Source organism: Myripristis murdjan, chromosome 14 (genome assembly GCF_902150065.1).
Source record: "Myripristis murdjan chromosome 14, fMyrMur1.1, whole genome shotgun sequence".
NCBI lineage: Eukaryota > Metazoa > Chordata > Actinopteri > Holocentriformes > Holocentridae > Myripristis > Myripristis murdjan.
The window spans coordinates 18,541,484-18,566,263 of record NC_043993.1 but is presented as its reverse complement, the minus strand read 5'-3'; the positions used below and the strand labels follow the sequence as shown (position 1 = coordinate 18,566,263).

At 44.7% G+C, this 24,780-nt stretch overlaps 1 protein-coding gene and 1 long non-coding RNA gene across 10 annotated transcripts in view; one reads left to right on the top strand and one right to left on the bottom strand.

Moving 5' to 3' along the window:
• Positions 1-20,091, top strand: part of auts2a (activator of transcription and developmental regulator AUTS2 a) — a 333,859-nt gene extending 313,768 nt beyond the window's left edge. The window contains exons 6-18 of one of the 9 annotated variants that reach the window (XM_030069010.1): positions 5,471-6,071; positions 8,133-8,425; positions 10,592-10,830; positions 11,917-11,961; positions 13,307-13,402; positions 13,586-13,657; positions 14,071-14,100; positions 14,920-14,991; positions 15,350-15,488; positions 15,767-15,847; positions 15,947-16,030; positions 16,943-17,183; positions 17,390-20,091. In XM_030069010.1, coding sequence (XP_029924870.1) covers positions 5,471-6,071; positions 8,133-8,425; positions 10,592-10,830; positions 11,917-11,961; positions 13,307-13,402; positions 13,586-13,657; positions 14,071-14,100; positions 14,920-14,991; positions 15,350-15,488; positions 15,767-15,847; positions 15,947-16,030; positions 16,943-17,183; positions 17,390-18,641 — 3,245 coding nt within the window. In that variant the 3' untranslated portion in view covers positions 18,642-20,091. Of the gene's footprint in view, positions 1-5,470; positions 6,072-8,129; positions 8,426-10,591; positions 10,831-11,916; positions 11,962-13,306; positions 13,403-13,585; positions 13,658-14,070; positions 14,101-14,919; positions 14,992-15,346; positions 15,489-15,766; positions 15,848-15,946; positions 16,031-16,930; positions 17,184-17,389 lie in introns of all 9 variants that reach the window. The other 8 variants (XM_030069007.1, XM_030069005.1, XM_030069011.1 and 5 more) reach the window with 8 other exon arrangements.
• LOC115371562 (uncharacterized) lies at positions 15,258-22,850 on the bottom strand. Its single transcript, XR_003929374.1, has 2 exons — positions 22,731-22,850; positions 15,258-15,886 (listed from the first exon to the last, which is right to left on the bottom strand). It is a non-coding gene; the product is annotated as an uncharacterized LOC115371562 (long non-coding RNA).
• Positions 22,851-24,780: the final 1,930 nt, after the last annotated feature.

Here is a 24,780-nt window from a genome sequence, read left to right as displayed (position 1 = left end):
TGTCTTCAGTTTTAGAGCAGAAAGGACACAGACAGTGATAAATCAAAAGGTCGGTAAGCCATGGCCTCCAGCTGGTGATAATGTTGGACCAGTTTATCAATTTACAGATACACTGCGCCAATATGTGCAGTTGTTTGAATACAGGATATTGGAGTGTCCATGTGTTCCCCCTCCAATATGAAAGAGATTATTCTCCCACTCTTCTTTTTTTTTTTTAAGGATTTTTAATGTATGTTTACAGTACCTCCATCATTTTACAATACATTTACTGCAGTAATAAAGCAGTTTTTTGCTTAATAATGTTTACATTTAAAGATATTGAATATTGGCACAAAATATCAGCTTTTAGATATTTTAGATACTTTAGTATCACCATGGGAGGGGATGCAGCCATGTATGCAACACACATTAAGAGAGGTGTTTCTTGTATTCTGCCCCCCTCATGCATATAAATAGGTAGAACAAAAAAAAAGTGCAAACTATAACCTCAATAATAACACAGCATTAAATTTACACAGTGTCAACAAAAACTGTTTGTAAACTTTCTTAAAAGGTAGAATTTATGGCAGAGCTGTTGAACTGCATGATATTGTACAGGTGGGCCTAATAAGGTGGCACTGAGTGTATATGTATATATAGTCTCTACCAACAGTTTTATCAATTTCAGATAAGCCTTAAGACGCTATTCTCCTATAATATCTGTCAGTTTGATGCTACCACGATGTCTATTATGAATTTACTTTGTTAAGATATATGTCAGCCTAAAAAGGTTAGGAAACACGGACAAATAGGCGGGTAAACTGAGTTTATTAGGAGCACCTGCGTGACATCCTGGGTCAGCAAAGAAACTGCTACTTCCATATCCTGCCTGTAAGCATCCTGGCCTCCCCTAAATGGGCTGTGCTGCATGCTGGGAGTTTGACAGTGAACTGGCCGGACAGCTCCCTCATCTCTGAAGCACTAGCATCAGCATGTCTGGCCCTCTCTGCACTTTGCCTCTGCTCAGTGCACAACACACACACACACACACACACACGGCATGGACATGGGTCAGTTGTCAGGCTCGTGGATCTTGCTATGTTTTGAGTTGTTGGTTTTGTGTGATTGGAGCTATGTGACCCCTGCCTGGATGCAATCCCATAAGTGAGTGTGAGGGGTTAGAATGCGTCAGGGTGCTATTTTGAGGAGGATCAGAGGGAAGGGGTGACGGAGAGGGACGGAGGCTTGGGATGTCCCAGAGGCCTCCACAGCCATCAATTTGTCAGGATGTCTCCAAGGCCCATGGTGTCGCACCCGCCCCCACCAGAAGACCACGGGAGAGATTAGCAGAGCAGTTTTGGCTGGAGTTGGGTGCTAATGTATTTTTCAAAAGGACAGGTGCTGGCCTGCCAGTCGCCCTTTTAAAAGATGAGGTTGTTGGCGCTTGTTTGTTAATCATTTATATAGGCCAGGCCATGTCCGGTGATGACATTGAAATATAATATGCTAAATTAATCCGCTTATGAACTGCAGTTATGACCTAACTCCATATTAAACTCTTTGCCAAGCCTCCACATGTCTCGCTGAGTATCACAGTGTACAAAGATTGAGGGATTCAAGGATCGGAGCCAGTTGTCTCTAACACCGCTGCTCCAATCCAAACACCTCATTGCGGGAGCATCATTAACAAACCAATATACCTGCCTTTTAACCCCGTTGGCTCATTGTGATTGCCAAGCATTTAACGCGTGTTAGCAGTAAATATAGCCGCATGGAATTAATAAGCCATGCTGCAATGCAAGACGGTGAAGACGTCAAATTAAAATGAAAACTGGAGCGTGGATGAGGCAAAAATATAACGTCTGTTGGGTCAGCGTTTAGTGACAAGGTGTAAAACAAATAGACATTTCCTGATCACGCTGTGTCATATTGCAACATATCGCATTGCATTGCGTCGTGTTGCATCACGTTGATTCAGAGCTGTACTGTTGCTGATCATTACATGGTTCAGGGTATCTCTGTGCATTGTAGCTTTAAAAATGTAGCAAGATACAAATCATATTGGTCTGAAGGGGGAGAGTGGTGGTGTGTGGTTAATGCACTGGGTGCGGAAAGAGTAGGCTCACCCAGGGATAATGAGTTGTGCTCTTAAGCCCCTCTCTGGGTCCCCTAATATCCAGCCTTAATGAGGGGCTTTCCTGCACACACACACGCAAACACACAGCTGACCCTCACGAAGCTCTCCTGTGCCCCCTTCACCTCTCAAATCTCGCCTCTGGCTTTTGAGCCCTGACCGACCCACCCGCCCACAGGCCTCATTCCCCATTCTAATACCCAACTAAGCACCGTGTTCTAGTTAGAAACCACGGCAACACTGAGATATCGGGGAGGGGTGGGAAACGGCAGGGGCTCCGCGCTTTGAGAAAACAAACAGGAGTTGCGCTTATTTGTTTCCAGGGAAGAAGGAGACTGACAAATGAACCCTCGCGGGAGAGAACTCGGCATACACTGCTCCTCTCTTCTCCTCCGCTCCGCCTGGCCCCTGAGTCTTCATTATGGCCAGAATAGACACCTTCTTTTTAGCGTGTTAGCACATTCTCAAAACAAGCACTGGACCGCAGGGAGGGAGAAGGTAGAGGGAGGCATTAGAGAATTGGGTATTTCTCCTCTCACCCGTCTGTCATGGTAGGGTTGTTTGCCAGCAGCAGTCTCTGTTGAGCGGTAATGGCATTTGTAAGTGGAGAAGATTGACACGGATGTGTGAGATGGGTTTAAGAACTGCATGGGTTTTTGTCTGTTGTTCATCGATGCGCGTGAGGAGGGCAGTGAGAGAGATGTGCTTTGTGTGCCAACTGCCAAAGAAGAGATTACAGTTTCTGTGTAAGGGTTAGTTAGCCTTGAAGACTGAAGCCTCTCTGATTGCATGCTGAGGGTACTTTTCCTTTGTGGCTGCCCAAAAACAAGTAACTGAGACCATTTGGGAAGAAAAAAAAAACACTTCAATCTGGCAAAGTGTGTCTTTTGTCTCCTGTCAAGCTGGCAGATGTCCCAGCAAGCTCTCCCACACAGAGCAAGAGTCAATAGCTGTTATTGTAGATATTGATTGTGATCTTGCACCAGGAATTACCTCCCCTGACCCTTAAGTACAATATCACATGCACCCGAGGCCGCTAATACCCCATTTAGCATTCTAATGCTAGTGGATGGGGTTTCCATAGAACTTGACTAGCTCCTGCTCCCAGTGGACTTAGCAGGGGCCTGGGCCATAATACTTCCATGGTCTGGAGCCCCAGGGGAGTGAGGGGGAGGGGGGGTTCAGGTAGAGCTAGCCCTGCTGTGAGAGGCCTAGCGCTGCCAGGATGGAGCTCTGCAGTTCTGGCTAGTGCCTCAGCCCCGGGGGAGCTGGGCCCAATCTACAGCTCTCTGCCAGGGAAAGGATTTAGCTGGCTGCGCTCAGGGGAAGGAGGAGCCTTCACTCCTGTCCCTACCCCCCACACCGCCTCCCCCCCGCCTCCCTCACCCCCAGAGGCCCGAAGAGAGTTAATTACAGTTTATGTATGCACTGTCATCCCCCATGAGCCTCTCTGCCTCTGGAGCGCAGAGCAGCCAAGCTGACTGCTGATGTCTGAGCACTTTGTTCTGTTGGAGGAGGTTCCTGCAGAGAAATACTCTGGATGGAGCTTATTAGCTATCATTCTGCGAGACTTCAGCATTGTATGGTGGTTATTATTCATTCTATCTTTGGAAATAATGAACAGAGCCCGAGAGTCTACTAACCAGTAATTTTAGTTAGTTTTTTTTGTTTTGTTTTGTTTTTTTCTGGTGAGTAGAAATCATCATGTAGGAAGGATCATGTAGTAAGAAGTGCTGTTACACTGTGCTGTCCTGTAATTTGTACTAACTCTTCTCAACAACCTAGAATGCATTTTGTGAGGAACAGACAGCAGTGTTTCCAAATGTAAATGTTACTTTTCACCTGTAACTGTTCAGTCGTCAGCTGGATAAAGTAGCTTGTTGACTTGCGGGGAAGGATCTGAATCCTCATCTGTTGCTCAGAAATTGGCTGCGTCTTGGCGAATGTGTGCATACATCTGTGTCTTTCCATTTGGCTAATTACCCTCTTGTCCAAGGTATTTTAGTTTTATATTTGTTTAGCCCCCAGTCTTACCAAATCTTACAATCAAGCCATAAAAAATTCTACCGTTTAGCCCAAAACATGCATAAATGCATTAGAAATAGAGCTGCCCAGAGTGCTAACAGTTTGTCTTACAAACTAATTTCTGCGATCCTGTCATACAGAAAGAATAAACAATAACAAACTTTTAATTGAACATAATGTAGTTTGTGATATGAACTGAATCAGCTTGATTAAGAAAAACAAATTTCAGATTGTTGTCTCTGGGAGCAGTGTCAAAGGGCAGAGCTGGCATTTGTATCAGTGCAGATGCCAGCCCAGAAGGATGTGTCAATGCATGTAGGAGGAAAAAAGTTTTGTGGGGTGATTAGCGGGTGACACAGGAGTGGATTTTCACTTTCAAAAAATGCCATAAAAATGACTCTCTTCCCATCTACCCCTTAGGCAGTGCAATGTTTTTGGTTTGATGTATAGTTTTTTATTCACAGCATTTGGCCCGTGGGTTGGCCCACACTTTTATACAGGCCATGGTTGTTAATCCACACGTCACACACTGGTCAGGTGGCTACAACCAACAAGCAAGCAGCCACCAGAGCAGACAGCAGAGAATAAAAAAATATAACAGAATGACTAGCATTATGTTCAAAACAGCATTTATTCATGTTAGAGCCGCATACTTATATATAAAAATGTACCTATTGTTGTTATGATTCCCGTCCCGCCCATTCCCATTGACTAATTTTCCCTTCCCGTCCCAGTCATGTGATGAATAGTGAAATTAACTACCATCCTGAGGGAATCCCACAGGAATCCTGTGACCCCCAGGATTCCCCAAAAATATGTTAGCCTCTTGTTCAAAGTCCTGCCTCACAAACACATGCACTAAACGCAGCAGCAGTGATAGCAATTAGAAAGACAAGAGTCTACAAAAGGCCCATTACTCACACACACACTCCATCAGCATCCTCATAGGAGCTGGAGACAGTGTTCATCTGTAGACTTGATTTATGCTGGAAAAAACAAGCTCATTACACATACATACACATGACGAGCTGAGCATCTGTGCTCCATGTCTGTACCATTGTTTAAACACATGTTGATGTTTCTGAGAGCCTTGATGCTGTCCAGTGTTTTGATGTTCACTAGGATACAATCCAGCTAAGTGGCATGTATATCACATTCACCTGCTTTCCGTTGTTACAGACTTGTGACAGACACTTTTGTCAGATCACGATATTACAAAATCCTAAATTCCAGACGATATCAAAGCTCATATCACAATATCGATGTAATATGTTGCGCAACTCCACTAATAACCAAATGAATAATTGTATTGCTTTTTTTTCTCTTCCCCAGTTCCAGATTTTGGCATTGATGTGCTCTCCACCAATGGCAGCCAGGAGCCTCACGGCCCAGGCCTCCTCAAGGTGTCAGGCCTAGAGCGCAGTCAGGAGAGGAGCCAGGAGAGCTGCAGGGACTCTCAGCCCCCGGCACCCAGCACCCCAAAGCAACCTCCGCCCTCCCAAATCCTCCCCTTGCCTTTGCCCCAGCCCCAGCCACAGCCCCAGTCCCAACCCAAGCCGCCCGGCCCCCAGCCCCAGCCCTCGCCCCCTTGTCGTACCCAGACAAACGGCCCCACCCAGGCTCAGGCCTCGACCCACCTGCCCCCACATTCAGAGGCTCCCTCGACGCCTCAGACACCCGCAGCCCTGCCTCTCGCCCAGGGCCAAGAGCCCTCGCCGGCCCCCCCTCCCCGGCCCCAGCACCAGCCTGAGCCACTGTCCCACCCTCGGCCTCCGCCGACACCCAACCTTCACCCACACCCGCCGTCACCGGCCCTCCCAGCCCACCACCCTCACCAGCAGCACCCCAGCCAGGCAGGGCCCCACCGGCCCCCCTCTCGCTGCCACCCACGGCCCCTCTCTGCCTACAACAGCCTCAACCTCAACGGACACAGGTAAGACCGATTTGGGTTTTGTTGTGCGAAGTATTCACATTTCAGGTGTCCTTTGGTGCTCTGAGGCTGAAAATTATGTGCAGTGCAGAGCAGTACAGACAAAACCTCCACATTCACATGCACTTGAAAATACTAGACAAACTCTTGAGCTAAAAGTGCACATGATACCCGATCAGTATGTAAATTGCTACCTGGGAGAGCTGAAAGTCCCCGAGCCAAACAGTAGCACTGATTGTTAACAGGGAATGGGGGGAGGAGGGTAAAGGGCTGCGCTGAGCCATAAGTGCCTGTGATTTATTAGCCACCCACATTGTCATCTGGGCTGTGTATAGATTCCAGCCCACATTGGTTAAACAGGCGATAGGCGCCATAGTTTAGTCTAACCCTGAATCAATACCACACTGTCTTTATTTTCTTTATAATGGGGCAATTTTGCTTGAGGACCAGTGCCCTGTGTCTTTCTCATCATGTTCTGATGCAAGAAGTAGCCTTCTCAACTATTTTCTAAGGAAGACTATCACACCATATAATCTGTTTTAATATACCTATATATTAAAATATATTAAACTATATTAAACAACTCTTAAATCTTAAAAAAAAAAAAAAAAAACTAGTCATATCCAGTGTTAAAATCCTGTTTTTCTTCAAGCAAGTGAAATAAGTCACCCAGTCAGACTAGATGATCCCATTTGATTCCAGTGCTTATCAGTTCCAAAAAATGTTTTAATCAAGTGTCTTTTTCTTGATACTAGTGGGCTGATCAGCCTTAATCTGTTGTGTTTTCACATATTTGTGCTTCGCAGAAAAATTCCTGAAACAATTGGGATTATCTCATCCCACTGTCAGATTTTTTTTTCAGGAACATGAGCTGAAAGGATGGGAGCGCTAATGGCCAGGTCTCCACTTCTCCTGTATATGTACATTCCTTTTGGTCATCCTGCATCCACATAGACCTCGTTCAAGCAGAAATAAAACAGTATTACAGTAATACAGTATTTTTCATTTGCCGGTCATTTTAATGCCATGGTTTTTAACAATTAGATGCACTGGGAACTGCCTTCACAGTAGACAAATGTTAGATTCTTAAAACGGGCTCAAAGTTGTAATATTCTTCTGAGAAAATTACTCTGGAGGGCTGTTAATTTTCTCATGTCATAAAGAATCCTCAGTTGGATTACACTTTGCACATACAGATTTACCATTCTGAAAAATAATTACGATGGAGCCAACACGGGGCTAAGTTTAGTCCGGTGTGTCCTATATCTATAGTGGAGCGCTGCAGCCTGTAGAGCGCTCTCCATTAATTCAGGGCTCCAGGATAGCTCCTTCTAAGCCCACTCAGTCCCAACAACAGCTCTGCCTCGCAGGCTCTCAGGAGTTGGCGTTGGCTGCCTGTCTCCATGCCAGCCCTGCCAGTCTGCCAGTGCGCCAACAGGGCCTGGCACCCGCTGCGAATAATCACGGCTGGGCCCACGACGAAGAGGGAGCGGTGCAAATGAGCTTTTAGGCTTAGTGTGTAGAGATGCAGAGACGCGGGCTCTGTGACTACCCCCAGGGAAAACCCACACACACTACAAAAGGCTGTTTGCTTACACATGCATACACACTCTTGCTCCCTTCTCATCTCATTTCCGATGCACATGTGCGCTACCTGGCTCCGGAGGAAGTGCCTTAACAGGAGCTATGTTCAAAGACAGATGCTTGTTCTGTTATGCTTGCCAGCGGTGGTTCATTTGCATCCGAGGGTGTTACGAATGCCGTGTTTTCGCGGATCATGTTTGCCCTGGATTCTGTAAAGCACGAGAGAGAGGGGGAGAGGAGAGGGAGGGTGTTTGTGTACGCAAGTGGAGGATAGTTGAGGTGTGAAAACACTGTATTGGGAATTGGATATCGGAGCAGATGGAGATAAGGGGATGTGGAGGAACAAGTGTTAATCTCGACTGATCACGCCTGAATTAATCTGGTTTCTTTCTCCCATGTTTTTCTCTCCTCCTCTCTCTCTGTCTCTCTTTCTCTCTCTCTCTCTCTGTCTCTCCTTGTTTTCCTCCCTCTTTACAGCAGCAGTCGAAGCAGCACCCCAGGCACCAAACCCCACGGGCCCTCTGCGCCCTCCCTGCACCTTCCCCACCACCCACCTCCTCCCGTGGCGGCAGCAGCGGCAGCCTCCACCTTCCCCCTGCCCCTGGCAGCCAACCAGAGCGCCCCCCACAGCTTCCCCCCTGCCCTGCAGTCCTCGCCGCACCCACATCACCCCAATATGTTCGCTCCTCCAGCGGCCTTGCCCCCACCGCCACCATTGACATCTAGCACCCTGCCTGTCCCTGGACATCCTGCTGCTGGGAGTGCCTACTCAGGTAAACATGCCCACACCGCCCCCATGTGGCGTGGCAGGGAGTTGCACAGCAGATGATAAACAAAAGCAGCAGTGTCTGCTTATTTTAGCGGCAGTTGTGTCAGGTTCACAGGCCAGTCGAGCGATGTGAGACGTGCGCCAGGGATCATTTCAGAGCAGCGTCAATACATGTTAAAGCATTTGAGACAGGCAGACAGAATGTTACCCCGGTGGTAATTTAAAGGACAAGCTACCAGGAGTCATCCAGATATACCCCACGCCCAGGGTTTTGTGTGTTTATAGCAGTGTGAACCTGTCTAACTCTCACTCTTTCTGTCAAGGTTTGACTTATCAAGTCTCTGCACACCAGTAATACACACAAGCCGGTCACGCTGCATTATAAAAGCGATTACAGAGCCCTGTGCGCTCCATGCGGGCACATTGTTGTCAAGCTGAATGTCAGGGTCGGCGCAGAAAGAGGGGAGGGGAGCTTTAGGTACATTCCCAGTACTTCCATTTTCACCTGGAACCGTGTTCATCTGCAAGAAATCAATTTGGTCAATACAGAATGGACCGTGCTGGATTTTGTTCAAAAGACACTAATGAAATTTTTATGAAGAGAAAATTCCATCTCCACTCCCAGCCCAGTAAAGCTTGAAATGAATGCAGAAAATAGTGCAATGGGTCACTGTAGAATAGGAAGGATATGGTTACTCTGGTGAAAATATAATCTCTCGAGGCGGTTATTGCTGAATTTAGAAGAAAAGCCAGTGATTGCTTGACATTCCGTGTTTCTCTTGGCGAAATCCTCGGGCCACACAACGGTTGAATGTTTTATTGGAACAACAGATTTTGTCGTCTCAAAGGGGGTTTTAGCGTAGCAAATCACAGACTATTTGACAATTCCACCACTCAGACATACATAATCATCTTGAGCCCCTCTTACATTTAAAATGATGTGCTGATGACCGCAGGTATTTCCTGGTTATTTCCTTTGTGCGGCTTGATATGGCTCAATATTTGATGTTCTAGACAAGCCGCTCCCAAAGTGGTGTACAGGGGTCCTTAACCGGCCTCCAGTGAGACCAAGAAAACGTGAAATTGCTTAATTTTCCTATAAGTGAATTAACTAGAAAATATCATAATTACACAGTGAGAATGATTTGTAGGTTTCTCTCTTTATTATTTTCCCACGTTCAGTTTAGACAGTTTTAAGTTTCAGTACTAGCAACAATTAAATTAATCCCATATGGGGCTTCCTGGGATGAAATCTTATTAAATGAGGTTCTGTGGGTGTGCATCTGTTTGGAGTCGAGTTCCCACCGATAGTTGTTGTTTTGCATTTTTAGAGACCGATAACTGATTGTTTGTTTTTTTGTTTTTTTTTTAAGTGAAGCTACTGATATTTTGTGGTGACCTTTATCTTTAAATTTAAAAAATTACCAAGCAAACGGATAAATGAGAAAACTATTGTTAGAGTAAATCTCTTTTTAATGAATTGCCTGAATAAACAAAACGAAGAAAGAGCATGTTGCAAATGCAAAATAAAAAGATGCATCCTCAGTGTCAAACTGTCATCGAGAGCGTCAAACTGTCATCGTACTGAAAAGCTTTTTAAGGGTGCACCATGCAAAATTACAGAGGGCCAGCTGAAGTGAGGACTTTTCAAACCCAGAGACAAGAATGTTGAATAAGAGAGGCAGTCCAATACAATGAGAATCATGTAGATCTGTCAGATTACATTCTTCTTCCACATTTTTTTGTCTAAATGGTCATCACTTCAGTTTGACCCACTGCAAATTTAGATTTTTAAGGATAGATTTTATTTTAATGCACAGCAGAACACATACAAATAAGATAAACAATTAAAATGGATTCTGCAGTCGAAAAAAACCCCTCCAGATTTATTAAGGGATTTTACCTAAATAAGTAAATAATAGACAATAGACAATAGAAAACAAAGAAATTATAAAATAAACAGTAGAGGAATTTTGCATTGTGCACCTTTAAAAGAATAGCCACTTTTATATTGGAGAGGGAAGACATGGGCATGCTGATATCTGGTATTCAAAAAGGCAGATATCAGCCCAACGTATCCAATTCAGAAGCTCTGCTCTGGACAGTCAACCTTCCTCTTTTCAAAACCCAGCGTTAATCCCTCCCTCTTCTGTCCTCTACCCCCTCCCAGAACAAGACCTTTTGCGTCAGGAGCTCAACACCCGTTTCCTGGCCTCCCAGAGCGCCGACCGCGGCGCCTCGCTGGGCCCGCCACCGTACCTGCGCACCGAGTTCCACCAGCACCAGCATCAGCACCAGCATCAGCACCAACACACCCACCAGCACACCCACCAGCACACCTTCACGCCCTTCCCCCACGCCATCATGCCCACCCCAGCACCGCCCATGGTGCGTACCCCCGCCAGAAATGTGAGGATAAGTAGAACACAACTGTGGAGGGTCGGGGAGGGTTGAAGGAGGGCAATGGGAGGAAAATATGTAGCGTTTTATATGTCTTTTATAGCGGGGTAATGAGTTTTACATATGTATAATAGTGGGCGGGAATGGCATTGAAAGTGTTTTTTTGTTTCTGTGGTGGTGAGAGTGAGGATTTTACACAGTTACGCATGTGTGTCAGCGCACCCCAGTTTCTGCTGTAGGGAACTGTGGCTTTCTGTGGCAGGCTTTCAATGATGACCATGTGTGTCCGTCCGCGCCACAATGATGCCTTTATTCTCCCAGAAAGCCTTTCTAGTGTTTTCTCTGGCATAATGTTGGGCTCCACTCTCAAATGCAGTTATTTTCTAAATTGGCAATAACTTGCCCCAAGCAAGTTAAAGTCGGAGCCAGCTTTTAGAACATAATACACTTAATTCATTCTGAATTTAATGACATCATTTGGTCCTGTTTGGGGATTTTTCATTACTGTCGAATGCTTTGAGTTAAGAGTCCCGCTGTTTGTCAGGGGAGACCACAGGCAGTGGGGTGGCTGGACCTAAAACTCACACATGCACGCTCACATGACTGTACTGTAACTGCCTGGCCCGTCGAGGGTTCACTTGGCTCTGATGATACCTCAAAGGCAGCATGGCGGGGCCTCTGACAGCTAATGAGGCCATAAAAAGGCTCTTTATGGCTGCAGTGTTTAGTCTTGACTGGGGAAATGTTCTCCCTGAGCCCACATTGCACCACTAAAAGGAGGCCAAATGAGACACAGAGCCCACTCTGGTTTACAAGGGCTTCAGAGGCTCACGAAACGGGTGGGCAAAAGCAGCGGGGGCCCGTAGCGAGGCGAAGGGGTTGGGTTTGGGAAGTGGTTGAAGTTCAAGTCTCAGCTGTCAACATTTTAACTGAATCCTAATGCTGATCTGCGAACATTTCCTTTGTGATGTACTTTTTGTAGACTGAAATGACCTTGAAAGGTGCCAATCTGAACCCTGTCTATTGTGTGTGTAGGTTAACATGTATCTGCTCTACATGTCCCATGTACTTAGCTCTGTTTCATTTCTCCTACAGTTTGAAAAATACCCAACAAAAGTTGACCCCTTCTACAGACACAGTGTGAGTTTGCCTACTGCATACTGTGTGCCTGCAGAGCAGTTTGTTGCTTGCCCATTACGCCATTTCAGCCCATGCCAGTTGGTGTTATAGCTGTGTGTGTGTATATCTGTGTGTGTGTATGTGCTAGACTCCATGCAATCGCTCATCCGCATCTTAATGGATATTGTAAGCATTCTGGGTGTACTATTTCACCCTACAGCCCCAGCAAATGTTGTGATTAATGAAACAATGCTGGATTCTCAGATCTCGTAGCACAAGATTTATCGTTGGTGTATGTAACGGTGAAATTGTTGCGCATAGAGATTAATACTGTGTGCAGAAAAAAAAAGACACAGTGGCTGCATTTCAAAGGAAGATAGTGTTATTGCCAGAGGAATACTGTGTCTTTGTCTTGCTTATTACTCTCCATTTGTATTTGTCTGCTAACAGGAGTGGCTTGCTCATTATTATTACTCACTAAAGAGGACTTATCTAAACATTGTACTGCACTTGCCTACCTGCTTTACTCCAGTTTTCAAGCACCTGCTGTGTGTGTATGTGAGGGTGTGTGCATGTATTTTCAAAATTAGGCTCTAAAATAAAATTGCTATCAGACTATGCAACTATGCAGCTGTTGTACACAGTGTCCATCATTCAGACATTTTAATATCCCAAAACGACAACAGCAACAACAAAAACGTGTTGTATTCAGACTGAAGCTGGGTCAAAGTAGGCGCAGAGTGTTCATAGTTTGCTTTGATCTCTTACTTTCTTGTTCTGTTTCCTTGCTGTCATTAGAGCAACAGCAATTAGCCTGAACCCAGTGACTTTTTAACGCATGATGTGCAATCTATACTGTAGCTAAAACCACCTTTGTTTAAAGTAAAGCACGTGCACATCCTAATCCAGTTTAAGAATAACATTCTGTACTCCAGCTGAATCTTATGTGCTTGACAAGAGCAATTATAAACAGTAGTTCAGTGAATGCAAATTACTGTTTGTAAGTTACACCCTTATTTCTCTATTAAATAGTTATATGGAAACATCAAGCAATTGCGTGAACATTTGTTTTGCTTGTTGCAACATCCTAGTTTTCATATCAAAGGAGTGTTTTTGCTCGTTTAACTCCAGCGGGAATGAGAAGGGAATATTTTATAAGCTGGTGGTTTCTTAAATATGTCGACACTGATTTGTAGATTTCCCATTTAAACAGTCCTGATAAACACTACGAGGTTCATTCATAACCTGCTGCTCTGCCCTGCGCTGCGGCCTGTTTTGCTCTCCACTCATCATGAAGCTGTCTTCCTGCAGCCCGCCAAGCCATCCTCACACCTCCTCTCCCTCTCTTTCTCCTCTCCTCTCGCAGCTCTTCCACTCCTACCCGCCGGCCATGTCTGGCCTCCCCCCTGTCATCCCCCCGACTGGGCCCTTTGGTTCGCTGCAGGGTGCCTTTCAGCCCAAGGTAAGACAGCGTGTTAACAAACACACTCACGGTGTGATCAGTGAGCGGTCCAGAGAGATGGAGTGCATTGTCAAAAGCAAACTGCCCTTCTTGTCTTTGATTTGAAGGACTCCGGTGAGAATCTGAGGCTGACTTTTACATTGAAAACTGAAATAACTGTAAACTGTGTGTCGTTTCGTCCAGACCTCTAATCCACTGGATGTGTCCACAAGACCTGGAGCCGTCCCGCACACACTCCTACAGAAGGACCCCAGGGTAAGGGCCAGCATACACCACCAACACGCAACACTCACAATGTTTAAGTAGCCTTAAGGCTGTGTTACAGTGTCACATCTCTGTCATCATACAGAATTAATACGCTGTTCATTAGTGTGTGTTCATCTCTGAGTCCATTTATCATCAGTTTAGTGAAGTCAAGCAGTGTGTGTTTGTGCATGTTTTTGTTCCTACCCGGACTTTGTCTTCAGCGGTGTCATATTTGTAAGGGGGAGTTGGGAGGTATAGAGGAGGCACCACTAAACATCTATGTGTTAATTACCCCGCAATACTTCATTTTAAAGTGAAATTTTAACATTTCAGTTGGGTAATTAATGAATGCCATGTATGCAGGCTAATTAAAAGAGTTTGACCGGAAAATGACTCAATCTCTTTCTCTCTCTCTCTCTCAGCTAACAGATCCGTTTCGGCCCATTCTCAGGGTGAGTGCTTTATTCGATACAGTCTCTTCCCCTCTAGCACACACACACACACACACAAGCTCATTATAACAGGAACAGTGTCTTAAAGCAGTCTTGCTAGCGGAGTAGAGAGTGTCTTTAATTAAATGAGAGCGGCACTTTGAGGCCGGGCATGCTGGGATGTACCACAACAACAAAGAGACTCATTTTGGAGCACAATGCAGCATCTGCTCACAGAAATAGTGCATTTTGAGATTTCACATAGCCATGTGTGACAGTATCTGTCACTATTGCATTCTGTCACACAAAACTATTTACATGGCATTCGTGTAGCGTATTTAAATATCAATAGAGCATGTTAAATTGTGGTACCTGGGTATAATTTCTGTGAACAAATGAGACCATGGCGGTGAAGACTGGTAGCATCTGTCTCACACTAGTGGTATTGTTTGTGTTTCTCAAAATTAACACCACATTTCCCATAAACCGTGTTGCTTCCTGCCGCAAAAAGTCGCTCCCTGGTTTATTTGTTCTAGAGGAACAGCACCCTCTTCCTGTTTTGTGCTGTAAAGTGGCTTTCCCTTGAAATCTTATCCCGGTGTCACTCAATGTAAAACTCAGTGTAGAAGCCAAAAGAGGGTGCCAAAGTTCTTGGGAATGGTCCGTTTGTGTGCAGTATTTAAACTTTTGTCTCAAATTCAACGTGGTAATGATTTATTGATGCGAAAATGCTACACAAAGCACCTTCAGTGTGTTATTTTTGATCGTTCACGCATTATTTGCATCTTTCATTCTCATTAAAGGCTAATATCGTGACAAAATGTTGTCTTGCATGTGCAGAAACCGGGGAAGTGGTGTGCCATGCATGTCCATATCGCCTGGCAGATATACCACCACCAACAGAAAGTAAAGGTGAGGACTCATCTGTGGTACACAGTCACACACTCTTCTCATACTGCCTTTTCCCAAATCTAGTGATAACACGGTGTAAGATGCTGTCCCGGAAAACCTTCATCAGCATTTCCCACAGCAATTATCGCTTTTGACTGGAGCCTTGGCTAAATGATTAAAAATATAATAAGATACGTGAATCGTGTGGCTTCAGAAGCTATAATTGTTTCATGGAGTTTTAATGATCCATTTTTTAAAAAAATCAGGCTGCAAGGATTGGCGTGTAATTGTGTGTTGCTTGTATTGGTGTTTGATGTATGTGTGTGTGTGTGTTTTTTTTTTGTGTGTGTGTGTGTCCCAATCTGCGATCTTCCAGCAGCAGATGCAGGTCGACCCTCACAAGCTGGACTTCGGCCTCAAGCCTGAGTTCCTGAGTCGACCTCCGGGCCCGAGCCTCTTTGGCGCCATCCATCACCCCCATGACTTGGCGCGACCCGCCACACTCTTCTCCGCAGCAGGTGAGTGTGTGTCAGAGCTCTGGAGGGTGGGATTGATTGATTCCTCTCAACAGAGTGAATTATTTTCAGCTGGGAGGGGTGAGGTGGACTAGATGTTTTTACACAATCTATTCCTCTGAGGGCAGAGTTTGATCTATGTATCATTTTAAGTATTTATGCCAGACTTGGGTCAAATCGATTTTTTTTTTTTCATCTTTGCCTACTAGCGGCAAACGTTTGGGATTTTATACACTGGACAATAATATTCTTTCTCTGACACTTTGTCTTTCCCTCATCAGGTCCAACACACCCATCAGCAGGTCCATTCGGCCATCCACCCCACCATCCTGGAAACTTCCTCGCCCCAGCTTCTCACTTAGGTATACGTTCAGTTCAGTCCAGCTCAGGACAGTGCAAATCTGTAACAGGAGGATCAAGTTGTTACTGTCAGTGTGCTGACACGTCCTGTCTCCTTCCAGAGCCTTTCAGTCGACCTGCATCATTTGGAGGACTGGGCTCCCTCAGTTCATCAGCCTTTGGCGGGCTGGGAAATCCTGCACTAAGTGAGTCTCAGCCTCATGGTCACCTTGAAACTGTAGTTTATTATAATGTCATCATTAATCAGCATACTGTCTTTGTTTCTGTATAATGTATTATCATTGTAGGAGTCTTTAATATTTCATATTTTTGCATCTGTTGTGTGGATGCTGTGACTTGAGTGATAACTCTGGCTATAGTCAATGTTTAGCCCATTTTCCAGCTACCCTCTCTTCCTTGTAAAACACCCTGGGGATATTTAAAGGCTATTATGCACTGCAAACAAAATAATAATAATAATAAAAAAAAATCGAAGATAGCAGACTAAATGCCATAACAATATCCCTTGAGGAGATGTGCACACCGAGCTTTTGTCGTGCTAATAAACCATTAAAACTGGTTTGTTAATGAACTGTAGTCCCCAACCAAATACATGTGAACATTTGCATCTCAAAATGAAAAGTAGGTGTGTGTTTGACGTTACAAGAAAATGTAAACACTATAAACACTATAGCAGCATAGTCCATCCTAACTATGGCAGTTTCTGAAAATAAAGTAATACCCCTGCAAATCCTAATGTGATTAGAATGGACAGCTTCACCTTCTAGTTCCACCCTAGACAGTACTAAGAAGAGGTTTTCTGCCTGAAAGTCCTTGTAAATAACATCTATGAAATCCCTGCAGTTAGATCTTACGACAACAAAAACAGGAATTTCATAAGAGAGGGAGGACACATTCGTGGCTGGTTTCCTGTTTAGTGTTGGACTTGATGTAACTCACTCAAGATAGGACCTTGAGCAAATGAATAAAGATATAATGTACTTAAATGCATGTTTGCTTTTGAACACCTAGCTCGGCACTATACTGCTCCCCTACTTGTGAGATTCGCATTTAACTTGCGTCCTATTGTTGTTTTCCGTGTGTTGAATCCCTAACAGCGCCCAATTCAGTCTTTGGCCATAAAGACAGCTCCAACGCACCGCAGCACTTCAACAACAGCAGCAACAGCAACCATCAGGAGCCGTGGAACCGTCTGCACCGTACGCCGCCCTCCTTCCCCACACCGCCGCCCTGGCTGAAACCAGGAGACTCTGAGAGGAGCACCTCGGTCAGCTCGCACGAGAGAGACCGGGACTCGGACAAACGAGACTCATCAGTCAGTAAAGACGACAAGGACAGGTGGGTCACATGGTCAAGAGGCTGAGAGTTGTTGACAAAAGTTTGAGGTGAAAGTCTACTAGAGGAGAGTTTTCTGGTATTAAAGCAAATTTTGTAGCTACATATCATCTATGTTAACACCTTTATTAAAATATTTTATGGTTCTCCAATCTGTCAGGTAAAACATACTAGACATTGACAGCTGAGCCTTTTCTATGTGCTTTCAGGGACTCTGTAGAAAAGCGCCATCCGAGCCATCCGTCCCCCGTCCCTGTCAATCCCATCAGCCTCCTCGGCCACAGCCGGGCCCCTGAGCACCACAGGAACCACCTGCCCCCTGCCTCCGGAGAGCCTCAGAGGGACAAGGACAACAAGGCCAAAGAAAGGGAGAGGGAGCACCCCGACTCCTGGAAGGACAACGGAACAGATGACCACAAGCTCAAGGACAGCCAACACGGCGACAAAGACACACCCCTTATCCACGATGGCCGAGCGTCGGATGAGAAAGCGTCCAACAGGGGGGCATCGTCACCTTATGTCCGTCAAACCAGCCTGGAGCGTCCTAACGGGGGCTTGAGCAGGGAGGTGCTGGAGAAGAAGGGAGAGCTGCCGTACGAGCACCAGAAGAAGAACAGTGAGGTGAAAGTGAAAGAGGAGAGGAAGGAGGAACAGGACGGGGCACCAGACAGAGCGGTTGAGCACCCGACCCAGGCACCTACAACGCCCAACCTCCACCCTCCCTCCTCCATGCCCGTGCCCATGGGCATGGCTGGCGTCCACCCCATCAACAGCATCAGCAGCCTGGAGAGAACTCGAGTGGTTGCTCCCTTCATGGGTATCAGCCCCATCCCAGGTGCTGAGAGGTTCCCCTACCCGGCCTTTCACTGGGACCCCATGAGGGATCCATACAGGGGTCTAGACATCCACAGACGGGACCCTCTGGCCAGGGATCTGCTGCTGAGGAACGACCCCCTGCACAGGCTGGCAGCACCGCGGCTCTACGAGGCCGAACGCTCCTACAGGGACCGTGAGCCGCATGACTTTAACCGCGAGCATGCGCACCCTCTGGCCCTGGAGCAGCGGAGGGAGCAGGAGCGTGCTCAGCTGGAGGAGCGTGAGCGTCTGCACATGCTCAGAGAGGACTACGAGCACGGGCGGCTGCACCCGACCATGCACCACCCGGCCCTGGACGGACACCTGCCCCACCCTGCCCCAGGCCTCATGGCCCCTGGACTACCCAGCATGCACTACCCAAGGGTCAGCCCCTCAGCAGCTGCAGCAGCTGCAGCTGCCGCCGCTGCCGCCCACCAGAATGGCATTCTGAACAAAACGCCACCCACCGCCTCTCTAAGCGCCCCGCCGCCCCTCATCCCCACGCTGGGCGCTCGGCCCGGCTCGCCCAGACGGACTACTCCCCTGGCCACAGATATCAGAGACAGACCAGCCTCGCACACCCACAAAGACATCGAGGCACGGTGAGCTGAGCCGGAGCCTCACCACACACCAGACTTAGTGCCCCTGCAGCCCTGTGCCTCACTAACACTGAACTCACACCAAGCACTTAGCCTTGGGCAAAGCAAGACTGTAACATAGCTGTGAATAACTTATGTGGGCAGGAACATGCCCACACAATGAATTGTTTTTGTACAAAACTACAAAGAGACAATAATCGTGGAACAAAACAAAACAAAAAAAAGATTTTTCAAAGATTTTTTTCCAGTTTGCTCCTGCTTTTTGTGTGCATTCTTTCTCTTGTATAGTGAAGTGGTATGGAGTAAGTGGAAGAACGAACAATTTTGGAATGTACAGGTACTTTGGCACTGACAGACAGCAAAGTGTGTAGATAATATGTACAGTCGCTGTGCTCACTCCGTATGGATAAAAATCAAGGTACAAATATGCAAAAGGGTGTTTTGAAAGCTTTACTTTGAACAAATGTAAATAGAGGAGTATCAGAGGTGATTCAGAATGTGCTTTTTGCAGATTGTTTTTTTTTGTTTGTTTGTTTGTTTGTTTTTTTGGGTTGACACAGCGGATTAATATTGTACCAGAAACCACCAACCCCACCTTCAACTATGCAACAAATTTCTGGGCTCCCTTTCTGAAAGCTGGCCTTCTCACCACAACTGACTGTGTACCAACAACGGACAACGCTGTATTCTCTCCACAACTCAGACTTGGCAAATATTTGGTCCACCATGACTGGTCCAAGCTTTAATCCACCCAGATAGCAATTTGGTTCAAAAGATAGGAAGTATTGTAAAACTATTAGGGGATTTCTTTCCTAAGTTCGATTGTGGTGATGATCCTTGACAATGTGAAAGCAAGTGTTGCTTTTCAGAGGATTTTCAATGTTTGCAGGCAGCAGCACAAAATATCATTTCCACTGTTATTTTTATTATTGAATTTTAGCGTCAGTCTTCTTGTAGAGAGAATGCAGCACATTAAACAACATGACAGCACATTTGCCCTATTGAAGGAGTGTAAAGTACGTGTTTTGGAAATAGGTTCTGTTGGTCAAGCAGTGTATTAAAGTGCTCTCCTAAGTTGTTGTACCTACAAAATCAAAAGACAAAAAAGCAAGTCTAAACTATGGACAGTTTGTTTCTAACGAGCAGAGATCTATTTTAGTAGTCCACTGAAGGTTTAGTTGTGCGCTTCAAACTCTGTGAGATCATGTCGTGCAGTGTTTTTTAATCCAACATTAAAAATGTTCCACCGGAGCCATAGTGGTTAGTCAATGCGTATTGCAAAAAGATTGTTAAATGAGAAACTTTTTTTGCTGTTTACCATGTACGGGGAAAAAAATGAAGTCTTTCTAGATCATGTACAAAAATGAGAAAAAATGAAGCGACTGAATCTTCAGCATGCTCCTCATTTAAACTTGTGTTATGTAAATTGTGCCATGTTATTAAAAAATGTGTACTAACCTTGTGTATGGCTTTTTATCCCACCACCCACGCATATTAAATTAAATATGTAAATGTCACAAGCCTAGCTATCTCTATTCTAGTCTAAGTATGTACCTATACTACATCACTGAATGAGACATGAATAGAGAATAAAGAACCGCTGGTACAAAGTCTGTTAATGCAAAATGTTCCAGTGCAGCTGTATCACAAGTATTTCAGGTCCTGTTAACTGCATAGCTGCAAGTTAAGTCATCGCCACGTCTTCTGATCACATATGATCAGTTAAATGAAAAACCAAAACATGTAAAATATCTTCCTCCCAAGAATTCAGTGGCACTAACAGATGATGATTCACTAAAATACGACTGGTGGCATTTAAATCTCAGAAAACTCTAGCAGACAATGCTACGCTGTGCATCACGCCACATCAGCTACATGGAAAAGACAGGGCTGGCATTTTGTTCAGTAACTCTGGTTTAAATATCAGCAGCCTTCACTGTTGAATTGTGGCATGGCACTTGTGAATTCATCAGAGGATGCGAGAGTTATTGATGTTCCCATAACACTGAATAACCACAGCATTCACGCACACCACTGTGGCACACAGGTCATGCATCAATCAAATGTTGACTCAGTCTATTACTGGAGGTGAAATGTGTAAGCAACTTTTTCCCATGTGCCAACAAGTGAAAGCCTCCAGCTCCTGGGACCAGCTCTAATTTACCTGTCAGACCTGCACACACACACACACACAGACACAGACACACAAAATGCTGGCAGCTTAGCACATGTCATTAAAGCCTTTGACCAGGAGGGGGCACACTAGTAACAAACTGTCCCGCATAATGATCATGAACAGCGGTATGTTGATGATTATATTATAAGTAGTTGTAGTTTAGTTTTGCGCAGCTTAAAAGGTACATACAAATAATTAACACAGTAAATAAGATACAGTGCTGGGAGAGACAGAAACCCCAATGGGCTAATTTGAAGCCTCCACCTTACTAAAGTTAAAAATTTATCCCATAAAAGTAATGGCAAACTAAGAGCAACAACAATACATAATAATAACATTGATAACAGTAATAATATCAAAATAAAAAGCAGAAAATGTGAGTAGGTGATATGTATGACTATAATTGTAACAATCAGCCCTTTTCCCAAAGCCTAGTCACCAAAAGAGTCAGTAATTTTACTTTTACTTAAGTACTTTTTTTACATGGGTATTGTTCTTCACTACATTATAAATTAGATCCATCACAGAAAACAAATGATCACTGGCAGATTGTGGAACTTTTCACAATAAAACTCACAGTCAGCAAAGATGAGAAGAGGAATCTGATTCTACTTTGTTGCTTCCACTTTTTGTCATTTGGACAAAGGTGGACACTGTTGAGGTGAGGACCATTTAGACTCAACTGGAAAAAAATGTGGAATAAGTGTGGAAAAAGGGGAGTAATGTCAGTGACTTGGCCTGATGAACTGTTGACTCAATCATTATCATATTAGTATTATTATTATTATTATTGTTGTTATTATTATTGTTATTATTAGCAGTAATAGTAGTAGTAGTATTGTTATTATTATTAGCATAATTACTGCTCCTACTACAACACATTTGTGAGTTGAGTCCACAGGGTCATCACTTCAATCAACACTCAATAGTTTTGTGAAATGCACCTTTAAAAGAGTCTGAACTGTGCTCTCTCATCCTGCATGGGAAAGCTCACACCTGACACAGTTAATGTTGTGTAAAAGTAACTAACTTTTACTCCCAGTGCATTTTAAATACTTTACTTTTACTTCAGTATATTTTTACAGCAGTACTTCTACAGAAGTGAAATATCAGCAAAGTAACAGTACTTCTAGCTGAGAAGCAGTTTGTAGTACTCTCTCCACTGGTGCGTAAATTTTACTGCCATAAACCCAAGAGTCTTGAGTTTGTGGAATAAAGGAGCAGATGAGATATGACTCTGAGTGGGCTGTAATCCAAACAAAACATTTCTGGAAGGCCAGCGTTTTCTGGAGAATACTTGTAGTTGTAGTGGAAGTACTGTTCTTATAAAAGTGCTTAGCTTACACCATACCAAGTACTGAAAACAGATTCCTCATCTCTCTCAACAACAAAAACACCATGGGATTACTGACTCCTTTGGCTTTTGCTCTGCTCAGAAATTCAGAAACCGTCTAAAATATGTTAAAATATGTGATGTTTAGTCCTGAGATGAATTGCCATATTTTAGACAGCCTGTTTTCAACCAGTGGCTGCTCCCATCAGCTGTTTCTGAAGCTGCTTTTGTGGCCTGATCTAAGCCCTGGCCAACAAATCCTTAACTCCCTGAGTAAACTGCTTGCAAGTGTTACTACAAATCCCTCTTCCACTGGACATAACCTGGCTTCTCAGCTGCTGCCGCTGGTTTTAGTGTGTGTAAGCTTGGTCTTTTGAAAAGCTTCATCTAGCACATCCTGTGAGTGCTGGACCACACGGTTGGCTGTGTGGGTGTTGATAGGGTTTCTTGGGAGGGGATGCAGACAAACAAGAGCCAGCAGCGAGCCAAACATCACCCACAACACATTCAAATGTTAAAAGCAGCCACTCTGGCATGAAGCAGAGTAAACACAGCTATTAATAAAGACATTTATTGAGGTTACATACCATTTAACTGTTGCAGAGACTTTCCAGCGATCCAACATGAGCCTTCCCCTGTGGGACCTGAATTAAAGTCATCAGTAACACCTGGGTTCATCCTGCTATGTCATGTCAAAATGGCTGCTGTGAGAAAGATCTGTGAGCTCGTCAAATAAAAAAGTATCTAATATTACTGGTATAAATAAGCCAAGTGTACAGAAATAGCATAAAGAAGTACATGAAGTATAATTCTTTTGTTTGTTGTGTTATTTCCGCTGCCATTTTGGTCCAAGTCTCCCTTGAAAAAGAGATTTAATCTCATTGGGACTTTCCGAGTAAAATAAAAATTTAAAAAGGGGTTATTGTTGGATTTACTGCTAAAAGCCAGTAATTGATCATAACCTGCTTTGATTTGACAGTTGTCAACTCATCTCATTAAAATTATACAATCGTACTGAAATGAATATTGCCTGACATAAAAAGTATACTCATAACCTTGGTGAACTCACACCAAATTCAGTCTCTCTGAGCCATACTGAAAGGCTCAGTCATGATAATTAACTCGCTAAATTTAGCCGTCATCGATGAATCAGTTGAAGCTGTTCTCTGAAAGGAACAAGGAAGTCACTTTTTCCACAAAGGAGGCACAGGTGAGTCATGTTGTTTGATAGCGGCGAGTTCTGACCAGTGAAGTCTGAAATGGGATTCCTGCAAATGCAAATGTTGTATTCAAACAGCACACATGAGCAACAGAGGTGTGGGAAGCATAAACAAAAAGTGAAACCTCAATAATGTGTGTATTTTTGTCAGGCAGAAAGCAGCCAAGGTCAGTTATTGATGATTGACAGGTTGAGGGTAATTCCTGCACGTTCAGTTCAGATTAATGTTGTAGGTAATGTCATGTTAATGGCCCTTTGAGGATGGATGGATGAAGTAAACCCTGTAACACTCCACAGCAGGAAATCTTATTTTCCTCCAGTCTTGCAATCTGCTTTTTTAACACAAGGTGGCAACAGCACACAGTCTAACAGTGTGAGGTGAGCCAAAACAACAGGCAGCATCAAAAAGAGCTGGGTGGCCACACACTGCTCTGTCCTCTCCTCCCTCCTGTGACATGAGAGAGGAAAACCAGTTTGGCAGCTTGACATCTTCCCGTCGCCAGTGTGGAACTGAACACCGTCATCAGCAAGATAAATGCTGTCAAACAGGAAGAGCAGCATGGCAAGCATGGGGACAAGCAGACACTCCTAGTATGTCTTGTTTTTTCTGTTTGACAAATATATGCAGCATCCTGGCTCGTCAAGTGTGTAAACTCTGTAAAAGCAGATCATTAGTGAGTTATCTGTGTCGGGACTGGTGGCACACCTCTGACCGCAGAGCTCACATGATATTGGCAAACAAGAACACCTTTCAGCACATTACTGTAAACACAGCCTGTTTCTCGGAAATGACCTGGGATTGTCACTCCAAGAGACGAGTAAAAGAAAGGTGTGAACTATCATGAGAAGTGCTGACATTCAGCACTACTCTATTCCTTGTTTGTCTTACGTTCCCTCCATCACCTTAATCTTACAATGCACTGGCTGCTACACCAACCATTTCTGCAGGAAAAAAATAAAGCAATTACGTGGGCATGCTTATAGTCTTTTTCCCTGCTGACAACAATCCTAATCACATCCAAACAAACGCACTCGGGCGCTCCTAAAAATACTTTCCTGTTTGGAAATGGGAAGGCATCCCATTCTCAGTGGTAGCGCTCCCCTGGTGTTTCCACTCTCCTGAGAAAAAAGCCTATAAAGCTCTAAACACAGGCCTACCATTACTGCTGTCAGCTCTCCTACCAGGATTAAGTTGATGCTGAGGGGTGGCGGGCCTCCAGTGGGAAAGAGAGCCTTCTCATGCCGTGTCCATTCATTCATCATTAGTTAAATCGTTTCAAATGGGGGTAACACATGCAAGTGGGGGAGCGGGGGTTGATATTAAAGTCTGGAAAAGGATGAGATCAAAAGAGCAGGAACTGGCCTCAAATATGAAATGCTGTATTAGCACGAAGTGGATCCACCCCTCTGCTGAACCC